The sequence below is a fragment of the Macadamia integrifolia genome, unplaced genomic scaffold (genome assembly GCF_013358625.1).
Source record: "Macadamia integrifolia cultivar HAES 741 unplaced genomic scaffold, SCU_Mint_v3 scaffold1967, whole genome shotgun sequence".
Lineage (NCBI taxonomy): Eukaryota > Viridiplantae > Streptophyta > Magnoliopsida > Proteales > Proteaceae > Macadamia > Macadamia integrifolia.
In genome coordinates, this window is record NW_024868441.1 from 35,217 (window position 1) to 57,310 (window position 22,094).

The following is a 22,094-nucleotide window of genomic DNA, read 5'->3' on the forward strand; positions in this document are numbered from 1 at the left end:
ACCCTTCTATACCTAGAGGGGTCTTATTTTTTTTTTTTTTTGCCAATGATCAGAAAAATGGAATTAAAATATAAAAAATATTATAGAGTCAACTTCCAAACATAACCAGATGGTCAAATACATGCTCACCGTTTACTTCAACCCTCCACATTTGGCATTGCCATTTATAAAGGAGAAAACAAACAAAATACAACTGAAAAATCAAAAATTCCAACCACTTTAGTTTCTCTCAATTTAAATATGAGACTATGAAACTCATTAAGATGCATCTATGCCTTGTTACTAAGGCTTCCTTTGATGTTTTAAAAAAAAATTCATAACCACCTAACATTTCGAGCCACCACGATTGGTCTTATGACAGTCTCTTTTAAAAATTTTTTATGTATCTCATATACGTTGTACTTGTGAGGCTATATTTTAAGATACCTAATGAATATAAATACTTTAAACCATGAGAAATCAGTCACCTTGAGAATGATGGCATCAGCATGAGGCACCGATGTGAACATGTCCCCTTCAACCCACTCCACTTCACTGTTCTCAGCAAGTATCTTAAATAAATAAGAGAAAATTATGGACAGGATTTTACGTCTTGGTATACCTAGATGCTGTCAAACATCAATGAGAAAAATGTTCCTAATACATTCTAGGTTCAGCATTGCCGTATCTTAAATAAATAAGAGAAAATTATGGACAGGATTTTACATCTTGGTATACCTAGATGCCGTCAAACATCAATGACAAAAAAGTTCCTAATACATTCTAGGTTCAGCATTGCCGTATCTTAAATAAATAAGAGAAAATTATGGACATGATTTTACATCTTGGTATACCTAGATGCTGTCAAACATCAATGACAAAAAAGTTCCTAATACATTCTACGTTCAGCATTGCCGTCAGCAGGGAGGAAGGGCAGAAGAGGCCCCCCTTCGACAATGCCATCAGCAAACACCCTATCTAAAAATAGTAACGTTTTCTCATTACTTGAACCTGTATCTGGGTCTGTGATGTCCCAACTAATTTCAAAGAGACAAACTTTGGGCACCAAGTACAATAGAAGAGATTTGAGATCTTGACACATTTTTAGCCAATATATCTCCTTTATTATTATATTAAAAAAAATTAAAAAAATCAATGTGAGAAAATATAGAATAGTTAGTTGATCTAGGGTACTCCTATGACCATTGTGCGGGCATAACCTATTTTTAGACCACATTCAATGCATGTTTATAACTAAAATCTAACCATTAAATGAGGTTATAACCCATCACCCCATGGTTATTTATTTATTTTTGAATGAAAAATATCATGATTAAAATATGAGAAGGTGTAGAGTACCTTGCTTTATTAGAGAACCCTCTCCAATATCTAACAAACGTGTGAGACAATGACAAGAATGATACGCTGATATGCCATTTTCAAATTATTTAAAAAAATATATTTTTTACTCTTGATTTTAAGAACTTTTAGAAATAAAACAAGAGACAATAAAAAGAAAAAAATAGTAATATGTTCTTAATAACACCCACCAAGTACCATCACAACCAACATATAGAGCTTGGCCATGGCTTTCTTTCTCAACTTTTTAGAATATTTATTTGAAGTTTAAAACAATGTAGTAACCCTATAATGCAATTTATAGTAGATATTGGTAGTAGACAGCATTTAGGTAATAGTACTGATCTAACCAACTTTTTTTCCTTCTAGTGTTTGATTTTGTTTTATCATAAAAAGAAAATTATAATAAATAAATAAAATACCATCACAAGTAAATACTACAAATATTGAGGAAGATGAAAAAATAAATGAAAGAGAAACTTACTTCTCACAAACCGATTGTTCGTGAAAACCAATATCTTTTAATAATCCTTACAACAACAACAACAACAACAACAACAACAACAACAACAAAGCCTTATCCCAACTATATGATCCTTACAGTCATCACATAATAATTTCTTGGAGAATGAAAAAAAAAAAAAAAAAAGAAATGGTTGGGGGGGGGGGGTTGGGATTGTGCTGGGATGCTTAACTGGGGTGCTGCCAATCATCGGATATGGTTGGACTCTCTCTCTCTCTCTAGAGAATCTAATTTTTTTTTTCTTGGTGCAAAGAGAAAGAGAATCTAAATCCAATTGCCCTAAGGATAAGCCTCAATGAGAGAAGCCAAAGGTAAAAATGGGGTTATTTTGCATTTGCTGTACCCTGCATCATGAATGAGCTTCTCCCATTCTTCTCTTGTCCTCTCTTTTCCTCCAAGACTCACCATCATGAACATGTCTGACACTAATACCGGGTACATGTCCATCTCCTGATTAATGTCCATCACCATTTCAACTATGATTACCTTTCCTCCTGCTGGTGTTGCCTCTTTACATTGCTCAAGAATTTTCATGCACTTCTCATCATTCCAATCGTGAAGGATATACTGCAGTGTAGGAATTAAAAACTAGTGTTTATTTTGTAATCTTGCAATGTTAGTTTCAAGATTAAGAGACATAGCTAAGAAGAGAGAACATGAAATCATAGTTTTGAGGCCAGACGGTACCATCTGGTTGAACCATTCATGTAAATGGATGGTTCATGGCTTGTGTGCTGGATAAGTATGAATAGATGTAAACAGAGTGAATACAAATTGAATATGGATTGGATGTGATTGGATCTGGATATTTTTTATTGGATATAAATACCTCTAAATGGATATGAATGCGAATCCTCTAAATGGATACAAATGGAACATGGCTCGTATGCAGGATAAGTATGAATATATGTAAATAGATAGAATACAAATTGAGTACGAATTGGATGTGAATGGATCTGGATATTTTTAATTGGATATGGATGAGAATCGAATCCAGATTTTCGACTATCCGTTTACATCCCTAACTTGTATAGTCCGGACCTTCCTCCCCTCAATAGATGCAATTTGCTCTCAATCTATGTCTCTAAGTGGTTTTAGCTCTTTCCTTAATCTCTAAAACTTGTCTAAACTTCAAGAACTCTCAAAGTCATTAATTAGTTATTTTTTTATTATAGTTGATTATTTATTTGAATTGGATAATTATTTTTTGGATAATTCAAATTTATATCCGGATGTTTTAGACTAAATATGAATAACCCTAAACGGATACAGATGCAAATCAAATCCGGATTTTCGAGTATCTGTTCACATCCCTACACAAATACCTATTTTTTCTAATGGTCAAATAAGACGGAAGAAGAAGAATATACAAAGAAGGCAGCTTAAGCTTGCACGGACACATATTCAAAGGAACCTGCTTAAAGCCTCGAGAGCAAACTACATCATCTCAAAGCTAGAAGACAGTAGACACCAAGACTCAGAAGGAATCAACAATCAAGGGAGAGCAAGCAAGCTGGGATCATGGAGGTTATGTCCAAAAAGTATATATGCCCTAGTTATGGACAAGAAAGTCACTAGCCAAGTTATTCAAGGAAGGGACTTAAAATGAGTCCAAATTAGTATAAAATTAATTCAAAAATATTTTTTTGTTCACTCCTGAGATCTTCCAATCCAATTTCTCGGTGAATAAAATCTCCTTGCGAGAAGGTTTGTATGTTTTTCTCCTAGCTTTCCCTTTGGGTGCTCCCTGTTAGGGAGTTTGGATTGGTTCCTTTTTTGTGCTTCTTTAATGTAACTTTTTTATATAAAAAAAAAAAAAAGGGAAAAAAAGTCTAAAAAGGCAACATGGTCCCTTGGTCGGGACATAGAAAAGAAAAAATGATCACTTTACCCTTCATAAAAAGCATAAATTTTGTCACTGTCGAAACTTCCTCAAGTACTCTCATTTTTCCTTGTGCTGGCATAATGACCACCACTCGCCCATTCTGGGATCCCTTTCTTAGAAAAAATTTAGACCCACTTTTAGATTGACCACGTTCAATGCATATTATTGACTAAATTTGAAGTTTCTTCACCTATTACTACTTGGCCTTCTTTGATTGCTGTGGAGCTTGATGTAGACAAGCAGAATCGTCCTAGATACCGATTTAAATAATGTGGAATTTTAGTTCAGCTTTTGGTTAGGTCATAGTTTTGATTTCTTCTCTGCTGATGGCAATGCCAAAGGTGGATTAGTTATCGGCTAATTCCTAGTTCTTTTGTACTTTTTATTTACTATGTTTTCCCCCTTTTTTAATACATATGAATTTATAGCAAAAAAAAAAAAAAAAAAAAAAAAAGAAGCATATTATTGACTAAATCAAACCATTAAATGAGATGGGTGTGGGATTAGAAGTCATAAATATATGGATAGATGTAAAGGATGGCAACATATAGTTAAGAACAATTAATACAACTACCCAACGACTCCCCCACCTTCAACAAACAAAATCAATAAATAAATAAATAATTTCAATTTTCCATTCGCATACACAGATTTGTGGTTTTTGAGTTAGATCTCCTTTTAATTAACTTTAGAGCAAAATTTTCCTTGTTGATTTGGGCTGTGTTGGGTAAAGCTGTAAAATCCAGTCCCATCTTCATTCATATCGATTTGATCTGTATCAATATCAATTGAAACTAGTCTTGAGTTTTAAAATTTTTATTTCAATATAATTGAATACTTAAAATTTTTGTTAATAATATATATCTTAAGTATGGGGGGAAGGATGTAATCCAGTTCACGAGGCTCCAGCTGTTACAAGGCCGGAAAAAGATCATAATATCCACAACCTTACCCCCACTTCGTAGATATTATTTTTTTACTTAAATCATAATTATTTTATCATAATCGAGCAACGAAAGTTCACCCACCTTCAACAATAAGTAATAATTGGGGCTGCAATTCAAGGTGGGAGATGGAGTGTGACTGGTGATAATAAGGGTTGAAATCGTCTGCAATTCCGATCTCGTACAATTCGTGCAATACCACCTTCAGACGGTGACACGTGTATTGATACCAATACAATGGTCTAGATCTGGTACAACTAATAAAACATTAAATCAGTGAAGAGGCATTTAAATCAGATCTGGACCATTGCATTAGTATCAATACACGTGTCACCCCCTGAAGGTGGTATTACATGAAATTGTACGAGATCGAAATTGCAGACGATTTTTTTCCTGATAATAAGATGTGTATGGGACAAGTTACCTATAATTAAAACCATGAACTCACCTTAAGAATGATGGCGTCAGCACGAGGCACTGAGTTGAACATGTCTCCTTCAACCCATTCCACTTCACTCGTCTTCTCCGAGTTACTCCTCATCACCTGTGGAAGATCAAACACAGTACACTTGATGCTTGGAAACTCCTTTACTATCTCCTTCGCAGCTGCTCCATTTCCTCCTCCAACGTCCACTATAGATCCAATCCCTTCAAATAGCCATGACCCACACTTGCTTAAGATCTCACCAAATATCTCCTTTGTGTTCCTTTCCTGTGACTCATTGAATAACCGATGCATATCGGGGTGACTCGCCAAATAGTCCCAGTTGTTGATTCCATGCTGCCTCTCAAATGCTGGTGGACCTCCTTGGATGCTGCTGCTTAGACTCTGCCAAGCTCCGATTACCCAATCGGTTAATGTCCCAAGTATCATGGGAACCATGAAAGTCTCGCTATCTCGGAGTAGACACTCCGAGTACCGAGTCAACCCGTAAGTGCCATCCTGGCCGTTGAAGGTGAAGAGACCCATGTGGTGAACGGCGTACCTCATTAGACTTTGGAGGCGGCCCATGTCGACCGCCGGCAATGGGAGAGCGGCGGCCAGGTCTTGGAGTGTTATGGGCTTAGTGTTCTTACGAAGGATGTCTGGGATTCCTAACTCCACCACACATTTCAGGGACATGGAGTCCATGAAACCATGGGCGTATCTTATGATGCTCATTCTTGCTGCCATAAGTTCTTGCATTTGCTCGTCCATCTCCTTCTCCTTGACTTGCTACATAGAAGAAGAGTGCTCTCCCCCTTAGTCCTCTTACAATGTTGATCAATCCTTAAACTAGCTAGCCCACCCTAAGGTTTCAGTCTTTTGTTTCTTGTGTTTTTGGGTAAAGCCCAAGGTTCCCAAGTCAAAGAGAGGCAGCTTTTGTCTTTTGAAAACATGGAGTGTTGAGGAGTGTTCTCTTGTCCTACAATTTAGGGAAAGTGTTTATTGTGGGAGGGTGGGCGCTTTTGCACATGCGTGAGAGTCAATGGAAACGCATGAGGAAACATTCACAATGGAGTCATTTTCCATTTGAGGGGCGAAAGTTGATTTTGTCACGCCTCATGTGTGATATGTCTCATGGCGCCACATTTTTCCATAGAAAAGGCAACAGATTATTTTGGTGATTTCTGCCCGTGAGCAAGAGTCAATGGAAATGCACAAGGAAGCATCCACAAATGGTTCATTTTCCATTTAAGGAGGCAAGCTGGTTATGTCGCCCCCATGTGTGACACTTTCCCATAGATAACATTTTTCCTTTTAACTTAATAAGAGAAATCATTGACCAAGAGATTATTTTGGCGCTAGTGAGAAAAATTTACCATCAGCAACTTACATTTTGTATTCAATTTCTTCTCCCTTGCCCCCTCCACACCCCAACTTTCTTATCAACTTACATTTCCATTTCACTTGATAAGAGAGATCATTGACCAAGGCAATTAGGTGAAAAAGTAGGTTGGTTTAATATCATTTGGAAATCAGGTGTTCAACCAAGGCAATCCGTTTTTGCTTGGCGTTTAATTCAGAATAAATTACCAACGGACGACACGATCTGGAGAAGAGGGGTTAATTTGGCATCTAAATGTTTTCTCTGCGGTAAAGAGGAAGAGTCGATATCCCATATTTTTTACAATTGTGACTTCGCAATAAACCTGTGGAGGGCTTTTTGTAGTGGTTTTGGAATCCAGTGGCCTTACTTTGTTGATATTAGCAGCCTCGTAGCTTGGTGGAAGCAATCTGCAAGGAAGATCGATTTCAAATCTGTGTGGATGTGTGGTTTCTCCCTTGTTCCCTATATTATTTGGCAAGAAAGAAATGCTAGGTGCTTCCAGGAGATCTCTAAGACTGTCAGACACTGCTTTCCTATGGTGAAGGGTGAGATCAGTCTTCGGGCGATATGTAACTCAGGATCCCCTCTTTCTTTTGATGATCTTCTTTGAGCTAGAAATCTAGGCATTTCCAAAATGCATTATCAGCCAAAGGAGATTCTCGAAGTGTTTTTGTGTTTGCCCCCCCCCCTCCCCCTGGTTGGGTTAAACTCAACACAGACAGATGCTCTCTGGGAAACCCGGGAAAAGCAGGGGCGGATGGGATTTTTCGAAATGACAAAGCTGAAGTTCTGCAGTCGTTCATAAAATTTTTGGGGTCCCAAACAAATGTTGAAGCAGAAATAATGGCTATTATTTTGGGTTTGGAAGTTGCAAGCGAGATGGGGATCACTAAACTCTGGATTGAGTGTGATTCGGTGGTTGTGGTTTTTTTTTTTTTTCGCTATAAACTCATGTATATTAATTATAAAAAGAAAAAATAAATAATGTACAGCAAAAGAGGGAGGGAAGAATCACCCAAGCTTCTCACTTGGTCAAGAAGGGATTGCACAAGTTTCACCTTCGGCATTGCCATCAGCAGAACATGGCAAACACATTAATCAACCATAAACAAATAATCAAACTAGCAAAATCTAGATCTAGGCCGCTCAAATGCATCCATATCTAGATCCATCTTAATCAGAGCCGGCCACACTGTAACTGGTGTAGATACTTCCAACTGAGCAGCTGATTTAGACAAAAAAATCTGCTATTGAGTTCGCTTCACGATAACAATGGAAAATTTTCCACTCCATCTCTTCCAAAAAAGGCCAGCAGTTCTGCCATCTCTGACGAGCTATCCAAGGGGACTTTCCTTTCAAAAAGAGAGTTACAACTACAACTGAATCACACTCTATCCAGATCTGCTGCACATTCAGCTGAATTGCAGTCTCAGTCCCAATCATAAGCGCCATGAATTCCGCCTCAAAGTTTGTACGAACACCTAAGAAGCTTCTGAAATTTGCAATCACCTCAGTCTTATCATTCCTAATCACACCCCCTACTCTAGCCTTCCCTGGATTTCCTATTGAACAGCCATCCGTATTGAGTTTAGCCCAGCCCGCCTGGGGAGAACACCCGAAAATATGAAAGATTTCCCAAGGTTTGCTGTGGTTATCCTCATTTCGAATTGGAAAATCCCATGGATTGGATTACATAGGTGGATGAGTCTGATTCCATACCTGCAATTGCTGACTTGGAATATAACTCATTGCCTTCGTGAGCAAATCCGGTTGCGGACTTTCTTGCTAAGTCGGCTGCGAAGTATGAGTTATCTTCTCCAGTATTTACCTGGCCTGTGCTAGTTCGAATGGATCTGGAATTAGATAGTCAGTGTCGTCCTAGATACCGATTTAAATAATGTACTTTAGTTTTATTTTTCCTTTGGGATTGGGTCTTAGGTGTGGTTTCTTCTCTGCTGATGGCAATGCCGAAGGTGGAGTAGTCTCCCTCTGAGCCCAATTGAGGGTCTTTATTTACCCTATTTGTATATTCTCTTCTCTCTTTTTTTTTTTTTTTTTCTCTCTCATTCTTAATACATATGATTTCTTAGCGAAAAAAAAGAGATCATTGACCAAGAGGTTATTTTGGCGTTGATGACAAAAATTTACCGTCAGCATTTTACATTTCGTATTCAATTTATTCTCCCTTGCCCCCTCCACACCCCACGTCGAGCCAACACTAAAAAAAAAATAAATAAATAAAGAAAATAATTATAATAATAAATGAAATCTCCCTCACCTTCTCTGACTGGTATGTACGACGACGAACCCTTCTTCCCTATTGTGTAATTGGCCGAATGAAGGTGAGTCAGTGGTACAATCGAGCAAGGCAAGGGTAATTTGATTAAGAAAACTACTTGGCTCTATTGAGGAAGCCAATACCTCCCTACTCTAAATGAGCAGAATTGTTCAAGATGCAAGTTGACCCCTTTACTCCATTAGTATGTATTTAACTTACAATAGCATGTACTGAATATAACTGATAATAACTCCCCACTACCTCTCCCATTAACCCCCTCTACATGTAGCATCCCAACCCACAATAATAACTACTACCACTGAAATAACAACTCCCCCACACGTGAACATGGGAACATGGAATAATAATAAAAAAGACACATGCAATACTAACTTAAGACACATGCAATACTAACTTAACTATCTCATAACTGATGCACGTATCATTGACTAACCTCGCTATAGGATTGCTAGTTTGTAATTAAGAAAAGGGCACAGGTTTCTTCCCTTGCCATTCATGTGAGGAAAAAGTAAAGCTGATATCTATCCAATAAATTGTACTCAAGTTACACTCGAAGCACGTAAATAGAAGTATAAAATAATATACTCATTGCAATAATGTAAGGTACTTCATGAGCGGGAATGGAAGCAATATTAGAGTGTCGTCTCTGCTCTCAAAGGGAAAACTAATTGGACGGTCATGGAGTCTGGAGGTGATGTGGAAGAGAGGAGATCTGGTGAAGGTGATGCGGATAATGGAGATCGAGAAGCTTTGGATAGAGGACCACCCCCCCCCCCAGGAGCAGGTGGTAAATGCCCCAAATAGATCCTATGCAAGGTTGTGGGTCTTGCTTCCTGGCCTGCAATCAACTCATTCCCTCAACCAATTTAAGCAGGCAATATCACGGATTGGAGATTGTCTCGAGTGGGGATGAAATAAAACAAGCTGTTTGGGATTTAGATCCTGTAAGCTCTCCAGGTCCTGATGGGTTCCCAGGCAGCTTCTTTAGGCGATGTTGGGTCATTGTTGAGGGTGATTTTTGTAGGGCAGTGAAAAAATTCTTTGCGGAAGGGCAACTTCCTAAAGGAATAAACAATTGCTTTATTTCCTTGATCCCCAAAGTTGAGGGTGCAACCTCTCTAGATAGGTTTCGACCTATATGTATGGGAAACTTTTATTGCAAAGTGATATCAAAAATACTATCTTCAAGATTACTTGTTGTTTTGCCTAAATTGGTCTCGGAAGAGCAAGGCGCTTTCCAGCAGGGTAAAATAATTTCAGCAAATATCAACCTCGCATCAGAACTGTCAAATTTGATGCACTCTTCGGTTAGGGGTGGTGGAATGGGGCTGAAGCTCGATGTTCAAAAGGCGTATGACTCTCTAGCTTGGGAATTCCTCTTTGCAGTTCTGTGCAAATTTGGGTTCTCCTCTAGGTGGATTTCTTGGATTCACAACCTTCTTCTATCCTCCAGAATATCAATCTTGGTGAATGGTGGCCCGGTGGGGTTCTTTGGGGTTGGTAGAGGTCTCCGGCAAGGAGATCCTTTGTCTCCCTTCTTATTTATTCTAGCAGAAGAGGTTCTCTGTAGAGGTCTTAGAAGCATGGTAAAGGATGGTTTGATAAAATCTCTTCCTGGGCCTCGAGGCGTGTTAACTTCCTCCCATTTATTGTTTGCTGACGACATTTTCATTTTCATAAATGCATCTGCTCAGTTCGTCAAAAATCTTAAAGCCTTTCTTGATAAATATCAAGTATTCTCCGGCCAAATATTTAATCTAGAAAAAAGTAGTTTGTTCTTTGGAAAGGTTGCCGCTCACAGGAAACATTTTATAAGTAATTTTATGGGAATCCAATCTGCAAGGCAACCTACTAAATATTTAGGTGTGGAGCTCTTCAAGGGGAGAGTTAAACGGGACCAAATGTTACCGCTGATGGATAAAATCAAGAAGAGGCTATCGGGATGGAAGGGTCGGCTTCTCTCGATGGCTGGTAGGGTGGAGTTGGTTAAATCAGTGATTTCAAGCATCCCAATTCATAATTTCGGGATTTATTGGTGGCCAAGAAGCTCAATAAAATTAGTAGAAAAGTGGATGCGAAACTTCATATGGTCTGGTGACATGGAGACAGGGAAGAAGATAGTGGTGAAGTGGGATAAGGTATGTAAACCTACCAGGGAGGGCAGTCTTGGCATTAGGAGGTTGCAAGACGTTAATTTTGCATGCCTGTGCAAATTAGCATGGCAAATTAAACATGAAAATTCTCTAATGAGCGTTTTCTTTCGTGCACATTTTTTGAAGGTTGATGGTTCGCTGAAAACTACCTACCTTTCCTCTTCGATATGGCCTGGTCTTAAAAAGGTGTGGAGGTGGGTACAGTCTCATGAGCAATGGACTGTTGGGAATGGTCAGAGGATAAATTTTTGGAAAGATAGCTGGCTGGGAAAGAAGCCTATTGAGGAGTTGTATGGCCTGCAGTTAGGTCTCTTTGATTTGATGCAAGCAAAGGTTTCCGATTTCATTTGCCAAGATGAGTGGAATTTTCCCCAGGTGAGTTCTGAATTTTTTCAAAATATCTTTGATTAGGCCAAGGATATCATAATTTCAGATCTGGATGATATTTGTCATTGGGAATTAAATTCCTCTAGAGTTTTTACAATAAAATCGGCTTGGGAAAAAGTAAGACGGGAATCGCCAAAGGTGGGGTGGTATTCATTGATTTGGAATTCTCATCTCCAACCTTGCCAATCGGTTTTTGGATGGAGAATGTTGAAAAACAAGCTAGCTACTGATGATAATGTGAAAAAGAGAGGGGTTCCATTGCCATCTCAGTGCACTCTCTGTGGCATAGCGGAAGAGTCTATAAATCATACCATGTATGAATGCTCTTTTGCATATTTCATGTGGCAGAAATTTTGTAACTGTTTTGGGTTTAGGTGGCCTGGATTTGAAGGAGTTGAAAGATTGATAGCTTGGTGGAAAGATCAGGCCAAGAAGACCAACTTTAAAGGGGTGTGGCTGAAGGGTTTTGTTTGAATCCCTTATTTCACTTGGTTGGAGAGGAATGGAAGAAAATTCGAAGGAACCTCAAAATCAAAAGAGCATTGTTTTGGCCAAGTGAAGAGCGAAATTAGTTGCCAAGAGCTGGTTCATTCAGGGGCAGCCATCTCAATTTCGGATCTTGTCGCTACAAGAAGCTTGGGTATTTCAGGGGTGCGGAGAAGGCCTCGGGAAATCTTCAATATTTTCTGGTGCCCTCCTAATCCAGGTTGGATAAAACTCAATTTGGACGGTTGCTCTATTGGTAATCCAGGGAAGTCTGGAGCAGGGGGAATCCTTCGCAATGAAAAGGCAGAGATAGTGGCAAATTTCAGAAATTTTCTAGGAACTCGCACAAATTTCAAAGCTGAATTTCTGGTGCTTATGATAGGGATTGAATTAGCTAAGCAGCACAATGTGAAATGGCTATGGATAGAATGTGATTCAGTTGCAGTTGTGACTATTTTTCAGAAGAGGCAAAGTCCATGGATAGCACGGCAAAGATGGATAAATTGTATTTCTTATTTGGAGGATGTGGAATGGAAAATAACCCATTGCTATAGGGAAGCAAATTCAATGGCGGATTTTTTGTCAAAGTCAGCTGCTCGTTTTGAAGTGTCAGAGCCGATTTCAAATTGGCCAACTCTGGTCCAGATGGAATTAGACATGGATGCATCGGGTCGGCCTAGGTTCCGATTCACTTAGGAATTTTTCTAGTTTTTTTTGTTTTGGTGGAGTTGGGTAGTTGCTTAATTCTACTGATGGCAATGCCGAAGGTGGAATTAATGCTTCTCCCTCTCTTCTTTTTGTGAGAGTTGGGTATTTCTCCCTCTCTTATCTGATGTACTATATTTCTTTTTTCTTCTTTTTCTTCCTTTAATATACATGACTTTTTAGCGGAAAAAAAAGGCAGGGATTTCAGAGGAGATTTATGAAGAAGATGGAGTTAACTCAGGAAGGGGTAACTCACTGGAACGTAAAGGTCCCTCTTTGGAAAGAAATATCTTAGATCATTCTTCCCCAAATCGGTCCTTGAACAATTATGAGCAATTACCTAATGTAGAGAGGAATGAATTAGAAACAAATCTTTCTTATAATGACTTTCCACAATTACCAAACGTCGAAGGGGGTGAGATTCAAATTAATTTGAATTCTTCAAATCTTAATCTATCCAATTCAAGTAAGGATGGATTAGCACATGAGAGGGAGGAGTTGGATAAGGAATCCACTAATGATGAGGTGGCGCGATCTGATTTTGATTTTGGTTCAGAATCAGAGTCTAACTCTGACTCAGACCGGGCAACAATTTTGATGGAGACTGAACCGAACCAGGTTGGAACTTCTCCAACACATGGACCATTGGAAGGGCTGCAACACAAGGGTGCAATAGTGATGGCATCTCAGGGTCCTGTGAGGATGTCATCACACCCAAAGAGGGTGGGGGTGGCTCAAGGGAGTAGCCGTGGAGGTTTGGCGGGTAAGGGTGGTCGAACTTCTTCTCATGAAGTTCCTCACATCCCCTTTTCTACTCAACTTAGGAGAAGGGAGGCCGCTGTGATGGGAGTTCATGCATTTGAAAGAGCTGCTACTATGGGTGAGAAGGGGAAGAATGTGGGAGAAAAAAAGGGAAGGAAGAAAAAAGGAGGTGGTCAGACGTCTAGGTCTGATAGGGTCTCGGATTCAATTTGTTAATCATGCGTGTTCTATTCTGGGACATTCGTAGTGTGAAGAAGGAGGCTGGAAAGAGGGCATTACAATCTCTTCTGAGAGAGTCTTCCCCATATATTCTATGCTTGGCTGAACCAATGGTTCAGGTTAGTAATTTCCCAAGCTTATTTTTTAATAAAATGGGATATGCAGCGGAGGTTATTCATAATATCTGACAGGAAAGGCTCCCTAACCTGTGGATAATTTGGAAATGTGGTATGAGGCATCCTATTATTACTTCAATGTCAAATCAACAGCTCTCTGTAGAGGTTGATTGGCTGGGTAAAAGAATGCTCATCTCTTTTATTCATGCCAGCTGCTTTAAAGTTGAACGTAGGGAATTGTGATTTGATTTGGTGGCTGTTTTGGTAGCTTCTCTCCAGTGGTTAGTTATTGGTGATTTTAATGCGATGTTGTTGTCCCACGAGAAAAGAGCGCCAGGAATTTTTAATAGTGGGTCGGCAGCGGAGTTTCAAGCTATGGTTGATTCTTGTATGCTTATCCCTAGTTCTTCACAGGGCAAAAAATATACTTGGTCCAATAATTGTAGAAGGGGTAATGTGATGGCAATTTTGGATCATAGCTTTCATAATGAAATGTGGACAGATGAATTCAAAAGTATTTCCCAGTGAGTTATTACTTGCTTAGCATCTGATCACACTCCTATTTTGATTCAGTCAAATGAAGTCCCAAAGCCTAGTAACATCCCCTTTCGGTTTCATAGTTTCTGGATGGAGGATGCTCACTTTCTATCTATGGTGGAGAAAGCTTGGTCTATCCCTGTGGGAGGATGCCCCATTTATATTTTGACCCAGAAATTGAAGATGGTGAAAGTGACTCTAAGAGCTTGGGCAAGTGAAATTTTTCCTAATCTGAATGAGGAGGTGAACAAAGAGACTACAAAGATAAAAAGGGTTCAGGATGTTATTGATGTATCAGGAATGATAGATGCCCTCTTTAATGAAGAAGCAGATGCAAAAACAGCCTTGTTGTAAATTGCAAGAGAAGATGTGGTCAGAGAAAGCAAAATTAAGGTGGTTGAAGAATGGCGATCAGAACAAAAAAATTTTTCATCTCTCCGTGAAGATTAGACGCTCAAGAAATCAAATTAGTATGTTGCATCATGATGATGGCTCATGGAATTCTGATTAGTCAGAGCTGGCCAATTATATTGTGGATTTTTACAAGAATTTTCACTCTGATGTTCCTGTAACACCACACTATGATTTACTGGATCAAATTCCTATCATCCTTTCTGAGGAGGACATTTTTTTCTTGGAGTTGTCCCATCTAGGGAGGAGATTAAACAGGCGGTCTGGGAGCTTGATGCAGATAGTTCTCCAGGCCCTGATGGCTTTCCAGGTTAGTTTTTTAGAAGTTGTTGGGAGATAGTAGAAAAGGATTTTTGTAGGGCTGTTTTTTCTTTCTTCTTAGTAGGAAAGCTTCCTAATGGGGTGAATAATTGTTTCTTAACTCTTATCCCTAAAGCTGATGGTGTTTCCACTTTAGATAAGTTTCGCCCCATATGTATGGGGAATTTTTTTTGTAAAGTGATGTCAAAGATAGTTGCATCCAGATTAACTACTATTCTCCCTATACTAATTTCAGAAGAATAGGGAGCCTTCCAAAAGGGTAAGATTATTTCAGAAAATATCAGTCTTGCCTCAGAATTAGCAAATTTGATGCACTCAGCGGTTAGAGGTGGAGGTATGGGGCTAAAGCTGGATGTGTAGAAAGCTTATGATTCCCTCTCTTGGGAATTTCTTTTTGCCACTTTGGGAAAATTTGGTTTCTCGCCTAGTTGGATCAATAAAATTCACCAGATGCTGCTCTCAACAAGGATCTAAATCTTGTTGAATGGAGGTCTGGTGGGTTTCTTTGGAGTAGAGCGCTGTCTCAGACAAGGGGATCCCATTTCCCCTATCCTTTTTATTTTGGTAGAGGAAGTCCTGTGCAGGGGTTTGAAGAATTTGATCAAGGAAGGGAAGATGAAAGCCTTCCCCGGCCCTAGAGGTGTTGTTACTCCTTCTCACTTACTCTTCGCAGATGATATCTTCATTTTTATGAATGGTTCAACCAGGTATGTGAAGCATCTGCATAAGTTTTTTATCTAAGTATCAATCTTATTCTGGCCAGAAAATTAATTGGGTAAAAAGTAAGCTATTTTTTGGGAAGATTGCTCCTCATAAAAGACATTTCATTACCAATTACCTAGGAATTGCAACGGCTGACCTTCCTACAAAATATCTAGGGGTGGAGATCTTTAAAGCTAAAGTGAAGAACTGCCACTTGCTTCCTCTACTGGATAAGATTAAACGAAGATTGGCAAGGTGGAAAGGTAAACTTCTCTCTACGGCTGGGAGGGTGGAATTGGTGAGGTCGGTTATATCTGATATCTCAATCCATAATTTCTCTATTTGCTGGTGGCCAGAAGGGTCAGTGAAGGTGGTGGAAAGCTGGATGCGAAACTTTATTTGGTCCGGTGATATGGAGGTGGCAAAGAAGATTGTGGTAAAATGGGAAGGGGTTTGCAGGTCTAAAAGGGAAGGGGGTCTAGGAATTAGAAGACTGAGAGATGTGAACTATGCTTGCTTGTGTAAATTGGCCTAGAAAATCAAGCATGAAGACTCAATTATGAGTAGATTCTTCAGGGAGAGATTTATTAAAGATGATGGTTCCCTGCGGCAAGGGTATAAATCATCTTCCATATGGCATGGTTTGAAGAAGGTTTGGAGTTCTGTAGCTAAGTAAAAGCAATGGATTGTGGGCAATGGGGAAAAAATTAGCTTCTGGTTGGATAGATGGATCGGCAATCAGTCTATTGCAGAGCAGTCAAACTTGGATCTCAACCACTTTTCTGGTCCAAAGGTAATAGTGGCTGATTTCATTAATCAATCCTCTTGGGAATTTTCCCCTGTTGAGTCTGTTTTACATGCTGAAATTTAGGAAAAAGCCAAGCGAATTCACATCCAGATGTTGAGGATACATGTCTTTGGCAGTTAACCTCTTCAGGTGTATTTTCTATTAAATTAGCCTGGGAAGAAATTCAGGAAAAACATCAGAAGGTTAGTTGGTATTCTCTCATCTGGAATCCTTCTTTATAGCCAAGGCAAGCTGTTTTTTCCTGGCGATTAATTCAGAATAAGCTTCCAATTAATGATATTGTGCGTAGACGTGGTATCCATCTTGTTTCCCAGTGTAGTCTGTGTGGTAAAGAGGAAGAGTCAATTTCTCACATTTTCTATAAATGTGAGTTTGCTCGTAGCTTGTGGAGAGCCTTTTGTGATGATTTTGATGTTCAGTGGTCTCCCTTCGTGGACATGGACAGCTTTATTGCATGGTGGAAGCGATCAACAAAAAACCTTCACTTTAAAAAGGTGTGGTTAAGTGGCTTTACTCTTGTGCCTAGTATTTTATGGCAGGAAAGGAATGCAAGACGTTTTGAGGGGGTGTCTAAATCGGCTAATTATTGTTTTGCTATGATCAAGAGTGAAATCAGTTTACAGGCAGCGGCATCTACAGGTTCCCCTCTTTATTTAATTCTTTAATATGTGCTAGGCGATTGGGGATTTCTAGGATGAGATATAAGCCAAGGGAGGTCATGGAAGTCTTCTGGTGTCCTCCGCAGACTAGATGGGTTAAATTAAATTCGGATGGCTGTACTTTAGGGAATCCAGGAAAAGCAGGGACAGGAGGTGTATTTCAGAATGAAAAAACTGAAGTATCATATTCCTTCAGATGCTTTTTGGGTGTTCATACAAACTTTGAAGCTGAGATGTTAGCTGTCGTTTATGGTTTGGAGATTACAAAAGAAATGGGAATCACTCATTTATGGATTGAGAGTGATTCCGTGGCTGTGGTTTTGCTTATTTCGAATTGGAAAATCCCCTGGATTGGTCTTCAGAGGTGAATGAGTTTGACCCCTTATTTGAACTCACTCACCTGGAAAAAAACTCTTCGCCTTCGTGAAGCAAACCCAGTTGCTGATTTCTTAGCAAAATCAGCTGCAAACTTTGAAGTCTCTTCTTCAATTCAGTCTTGGCCTGCGTTGGTGGCTATGAAGCTAGCCTTAGATAGTCAATCTAGGCCTAGATATCGTTTCAAATAATGTATCTAGCTTTTTTTTTGTGATTTGGTCTCTTGTGTGTTTTCTTCTTTGCTAATGGCAATGCCGAAGGTGGAGTTGTCTTCCCGCAGAGTCCAAATGTGATTGTCCCTTTGTACATTCTTTCTATTTTTTTCTTCTCTCCTTTTAATACAAATGAATTTTTAGCGAAAAAAAGTAAGGTACTTTATGAGCAAGAAAGATAAGCCAAAAAGAAATCTTGAATTATTTGCTCTCTTTTTTTTAATATCGAATATTCAAAGACACTACACTATTTTGGGTTTTAATGAATAATTTGTGAAAAACTCGGAAAACGACTAATTTGATCTATAAAAAGAAATTTTTTTTTTTTTTTTTTGGTAAAGATTTGATCAGTAAAATTGGATATTTTACAAAGTTTACATAAAATTTTAATAAAGAATTAAGCCAAGTCTCAAAGTAGAATAATTATTTAAAATTTCCGACAAAAGGTACGCATGCACTTTGTCCTGACTAAGCCTTATTTACTTGTGCCACGTAGAAGGGTGATTTTATAATTCTAATGATTGAATATCAAGAAAATATTTTGCGTTGGCCACTTGTAAAAATTTTGGACTCAATTTGATCAATATACCCTCCCATGAATGTCCATGCATCTTATGTTTGCCAGCCTTCTTTATTTTCTGATTTGGTCGACTCCATTTGAATAAAAATTGAGAGTATCTTGGGGCATATCCATATGGTTCCAACTACATTTGATCACATGTCATGCGGTAGGAAAATATATCCTAAGTAGAAACTTCTCTATGATTTCAATGCAGTGATCTCCCTTAGTAATTTTAATTATAACAAAAATTCATTCTTATTCCAAGTAAATGGGGTCGGCTACATGGATCCATGCAAAGTAAAAAAGAAAAGTATGAAGAAAATGAAACAAAAAAAGAAAGGGACACAAGAATAACTCAGAAAAAAGCCCACCTAAATGGGATCAACGACATAGATGCTAGCTCTCCAATCAACTCTATTTGAAGTCATATCAGGGATCTTTCCTCACCATCTCTTCCATAGTTATTTTAGGTTTGCCCATAGCTCCTATCGAAACCAAAATATTTCTTCAAAATGATTTGAATATAATAAAAATTAAGAAAAATGAAAGTTAAGGAAAATTCTTAGAATTTAGCAGTAAAAATTCCAACAAAATTTTATATACGACATGAATCTCAGTGTTCTGTTCTTCATTTTCTCCATGGAATTTTGAACTATGCTTTGCACTGAAACTTCAACACAGGTAACATGGGTGTGGGGCTATTTTATTGTTTGAACTCACTTTTGTCTTTAAAATAAAATGTGCCACACAACAAGATGTCGATTGCAGTCTCATAGAACAACTGTGACTCATTAACCACTTTGATATTTATAATTTCCTATATCAAACAAACCAAGAGTCCCAATACTCTTACCCTTCTTTCTCTCTCATAAGGGACTGAAGACTCACAAGGTAATATAAAAGTCAAATAGGCTATGCCATAGAGTATGATTACCTAGTTGAACATGTAAGCATTTAACACATGTCCTACTTTCGGCTATTATAAGGGAGAAAATGGGTATCTTTGGAACCAAAAAGAAGATGCTCGCATGTACAATTAAGTGATCATACGAGCAGCTAATCCAATTTCCTATCCACGTTGAGTTACACCAGCATCTATAAGAAACCATAACATTAGAAATGGAGATGGGGCTTCATGTAAGTACATGGAGAGACATTTATTTAAAAAAAAAAAAAAAAAGGAGAGAGAGAGAGAGAGAGAGGGCAGGGATGGGACAATTCCCTGCTAAGTGTAAGCCTCAATGATTGAAGCCGTAGCAAGAACTGGGGTTATTTTGCATTTGCTGTACCCAGCATTACGAATGAGCCTTTCCCATTCCTCACTTGTCCTCTCTTTTCCTCCAAAAGTCACCATCATGAACATATCTAACACTAAAGTTGGGTACATGTCTATGTCCTGATTGATGTCTATAACCATATCAATTATGATTACTTTTCCTCCTTCTGGTGGGTTAATTGCTTCCTTACATCGCTGAAGGATTTTCATGCAGTGGTCATCACTCCAATCGTGAAGGATAGACTGCAATAAAACAAGAAAAAAAATAGTGCTTATATTTGCAATTTCAGTTTCTGGTTCTATGGTTTTTGCTTGGCAAGAAAGAAAGGTAAAGAAAATTTTGAAAAGAAAAGATAGAGAAAGACATGTAAACTCATCATTGGTTTCATCATTTCTTTTGTCTAATTTTTTTTTTTACCAATTAAACTTAAATGTAATTTAGAGAAGAGCTCAAACAACAATAGCTGCAGGTTGAACCGGGCTTGAGTTCGACACGTTTATTAATCGGGTTGGGTTCAGTTAAGCTTGTGGGGCCAATCCTGAAATTGACACCCCTATATACCTAGAGGGGTCCTCTTTTTTTTTTTTTAACTATTGGTCAGCAAAAGGGAATTAAAATATAAAAGTATTGTAGAGTCAATGTCTACACATACCCAAACGGCTCAAATACAAGCTCATCATTTACTTCAACCCTCCACAGGCGGCATTGCCATTTACAAAGGAGGAAACAAACAAAATGCAATTAAAAAGTCAAAAATTCCAAACACTTCAGCTTCTCCCAATTTAAATATGAGATTATGAAACTCATTAATATGCATATGTCTTGCTACTAATTAAGGCTGCCTTTTTTAAGTCCCAAAAATATGTCATAATCACCTAACATTTCGAACCACCACGTTTGGTCTTACGACAGTGTCTTTAAAAATTAGACAGTCACTATAAAAGAATTTCTATGTATCGCATATATGTTGTATTTGTAAGGCTATATTTTAAGATATATACCTAATGAATATAAATCCATATAGAGGATCCTTTAAACCATGAGAGTTCAATTACCTTGAGAAGGATGGCATCAGCATGAGGCACCGATTTGAACATGTCCCCCTCAACCCACTCCACTTCACTATTCTTATCGGAGTTACTCCTCATCACATGTGGAAGATCAAACACAATGCACTTGATGCTAGGAAACTCCTTCACAATCTCCTTCGCTGCTGTTCCATTTCCTCCTCCTACATCCACTAATGATCCAATCCCATTGAATAACCATGACCCACACCTTTGCACGATTACACCAAACATCTCCTTTGTGATGCCTTCCTGCACCTTATTGAACCTCCGATTCATGTCAGGATGACTCGCCATATAGTCCCAGTTGGTCATACCATGGTACCTCTCGAATGCCGTTGGGCCTCCTTGGCTGATGCTGTTGCTCAGACAGTACCAAGCTCCGATCCCCCAATCGGTTAATGTCTGGAGAAACATGGGAACCAAGTAAGACTCCCCATCTTGGAGTAGAAACTCGGAGTAGCGAGTCAACCCATAGGTTCCATCTTTGTTGTCTAAGGTGAAGAGACCCATGTGGTGAACGACATACCTCAACAGGCTTCGGAGGCGGTCCATGTCCACCGTCGGCGGCGAAGGAAGAGCCGCGGCAAGCTCTTGGAGTGTCATGGGCTTAGTGTTCTTATGAAGGATGTCTGCTATTCCAAGCTCCAACACACATTTCAGGGACATGGACTCCATGAAGCCATGGGCGTACTTGGTGATGCGTATACGTGCTGCCACAAGTTCTTGCATTTGCTTGTCCATATCTTTCTCCATGACTTGCTCCATAGAAGAAGAATTATGTACTCCTCTTGATCTTTAAATTCTCTCTTATGATGCAACTCGGATCGTGTATTAAATAGAGGAAATTTGGTTAATCAATCCCCATAACTTGTTATCCCAGTCAATAGAGACGGCCTCTCTTGAAATCTCCTTCACCTTCTCCACGACTTGCCTCACCATAGGATTGTTGGTCTATAATTAAGAAAAGGGCAAGGGTTTCTAAAAAAAATAAAAAAGTCAGCTAAGTATCTTACCATTTTTGTGAACAAAAATTAAAAAGAAAAATGATACCAGGAGGGTCTTAAATAAATAAAAGAAAATTATGTACACGATTACCTAGGTGTAAAACATCAATGATAAAAATGTTCCTAGCATACCCCCATCTTCGGCATTGGCATTAGCAGGGAGGAAGCGCAGCGCAACTTAGGAAGAGGCCCACCTTTAGCAATGCCATCAGCAGCCACCCTATGCAAGAAAAAACTAATTTTTTTCTCAATACTTGAACCTTTGTCGAGGTCTGTACTAGGCATTCCAGCTAATTTCAGAAGAAACAAAATTTAGGCATCCAGTCCAGACGGAAGAGATTTGAGATCTTACCGCTTTTTAGCCAATATATTTTCTTAAGTGGGATTGTTAGAGAGTCATTCTCACATTTAGCATCTTTCTTTTCTTTTGTTATTGTAACTTGGCACATGTAATGTAGGCTTGGATGATGCATATAATTTGTATTTCTTATTTATGTGAAAATAAATAAAGAAATAAATTTATTTATA

General features: G+C 38.7%; 2 protein-coding genes across 2 annotated transcripts; both read right to left on the reverse strand.

Annotated features, from left to right (window-relative positions):
• Window positions 1–1,802: 1,802 nt before the first annotated feature.
• Window positions 1,803–6,013, reverse strand: LOC122065299 (3'-hydroxy-N-methyl-(S)-coclaurine 4'-O-methyltransferase-like). Its single transcript, XM_042629088.1, has 2 exons — window positions 5,139–6,013; window positions 1,803–2,428 (listed from the first exon to the last, which is right to left on the reverse strand). The coding sequence occupies exons 1-2, from the start codon at window positions 5,886–5,888 to the stop codon at window positions 2,141–2,143; spliced, it is 1,038 nt and encodes a 345-aa protein (XP_042485022.1). The 5' UTR covers window positions 5,889–6,013; the 3' UTR covers window positions 1,803–2,140.
• A 13,375-nt stretch (window positions 6,014–19,388) lies between these two features.
• LOC122065301 ((RS)-norcoclaurine 6-O-methyltransferase-like) lies at window positions 19,389–21,391 on the reverse strand. Its single transcript, XM_042629090.1, has 2 exons — window positions 20,548–21,391; window positions 19,389–19,734 (listed from the first exon to the last, which is right to left on the reverse strand). Exons 1-2 carry the CDS (start codon window positions 21,325–21,327, stop codon window positions 19,441–19,443), a joined length of 1,074 nt encoding a protein of 357 aa, XP_042485024.1. The 5' UTR covers window positions 21,328–21,391; the 3' UTR covers window positions 19,389–19,440.
• Window positions 21,392–22,094: the final 703 nt, after the last annotated feature.